The sequence below is a fragment of the Marmota flaviventris genome, chromosome 8 (genome assembly GCF_047511675.1).
Source record: "Marmota flaviventris isolate mMarFla1 chromosome 8, mMarFla1.hap1, whole genome shotgun sequence".
NCBI lineage: Eukaryota > Metazoa > Chordata > Mammalia > Rodentia > Sciuridae > Marmota > Marmota flaviventris.
The window spans coordinates 12,899,665-12,901,352 of record NC_092505.1 but is presented as its reverse complement, the minus strand read 5'-3'; the positions used below and the strand labels follow the sequence as shown (position 1 = coordinate 12,901,352).

General features: G+C 41.5%; 1 protein-coding gene across 1 annotated transcript; it reads left to right on the top strand.

Annotated features, from left to right (window-relative positions):
* Positions 1-757: 757 nt before the first annotated feature.
* LOC139706752 (keratin-associated protein 6-1-like) lies at positions 758-1,027 on the top strand. The gene has a single exon (XM_071615776.1). It carries the CDS (start codon positions 758-760, stop codon positions 1,025-1,027), a length of 270 nt encoding a protein of 89 aa, XP_071471877.1.
* Positions 1,028-1,688: the final 661 nt, after the last annotated feature.

Genomic DNA, 1,688 nt, shown 5'->3' with positions numbered 1-1,688 from the left:
AGGAACAGATATTTAAAATACCCCATAGGAAGACTGTAATTATGGAAGGTCAAGTGCCGCAGTACTGCTGCAGCAAAATAACCGGGGGGGGGGTGGGGGGGTGGGGGGGGGTGGGGAACGAACAACTTGTGTGCATTGATACAGCAGGAGTAGGAGCCGTTTATTGCAGGACAGGAGCAGTATTTATACATTCCACACAGCTTATCTAATTAGCATACATCAGTCAACCAATCAGGAATCTCCACACTTAATGGCTCGCTTTTGTTACTTCTCAAACCACTCCCGCTGGCATTTTGCCAGGCACCATCCAGACTTGTTTACGAACTCTAACATTCCCCTGACAAAATGCCAGGTGTTATTTTGACTTGTTTACAGACTCTAACAGTCAAGGAGAAAAATAGTGATTTAGGGTTAACAGCAAGTCAATTCAAACTATCAAGGATTCTCTTTCTTTACATTATACCTGGTTTTAGAATTTTAAACTAAAGATCTGCTATGTGTGACTCTATGATCTTATTAAAATGCTACTTAATGCATTAAAACATGCCTCTTAAATGCCTCAAGGCACAACCCACTGCTCTTTTAATAACACATTAATTATATTAGTCATAAAATAGGCCAATGGCATGAGCACATGTGATGGGTCCCACCCACTCTGAAGGCATATAAAAGGCCTTCTACAGGAACAATTGTCCAGACTCGTCACCTACACTCCTTTTCTACCCAAGGACAAACTCTCCACTCAACAACCAACACCATGTGTGGCAGCTACTACGGAAACTACTATGGAGGCCGTGGCTATGGATGCTGTGGCTATGGAGGCCTGGGCTATGGTTACGGAGGCATGGGCTATGGCAATGGAGGCTGTGGCTATGGAGGCCTGGGCTTTGGCTATGGAGGCCTGGGCTGTGGCTTCCGCAACCTGGGCTGTGGATATGGCTGTGGCTATGGATATGGCTCCCGGTCCCTCTGTGGCTGTGGTTATGGATGTGGCTCTGGCTATGGCTCTGGCTTTGGATACTACTAAGGAATAAAACCATGAGAGATTCTTAACCTATATATTCATAACACCAAGATTCACAGATTCTGAATGCCACATGTCCTCAGCATCACTTTTGGAAGATGTTGATCCTGCACTGGAAGTCTAATATGGTCTGTTTTTGAACTATACAGAACCTACCAGTTCCTTAAGTTTACCTCATGAAGTAGGACAAGGTGAAATTCACCTGACACCTGGCAGTTCTGCCTCATTAGGATGACTGTGACAGTTACTGCATTGATGGATTTCATGATGAACCTTCTTTCTCTATTGATCCAATAAATTTATTTAATCAAAACAGCAACTCTAGTTTTTATTTCAGTCTGGTGTCCAAAGTTTCTTTTTGACATTTTTTTGTTTTCAGCCTTCGTGACAGGTAATGATCACTTTCTTAGGAAGTTATTTTCTTTTACCATTTCTAGGTCAACTTCTTTACCATGCCCAAGGTTGTTTCTCTTAGGAAAGTAACATAGTTTTTGTAGACTTCAGTTTTCATCTGTACTAATGAGAAGATAAATTTTGTCATAAAAAGCAAGTAGTATTTGACATATACCAGAACGTGCTTCTTAAGAATAGGGTCTGGGTTATCTTTATTTTTATTTTACTCTGAATTGTGTTTGCTGGGAGAATCTACAGTTATTTTAGGTTT

Coding starts and splice junctions, on each gene's coding strand:
- LOC139706752 (XM_071615776.1), top strand. CDS start 758: ATGTGTGGCAGCTACTACGGAAACTACTATGGAGGCCGTGGCTATGGA.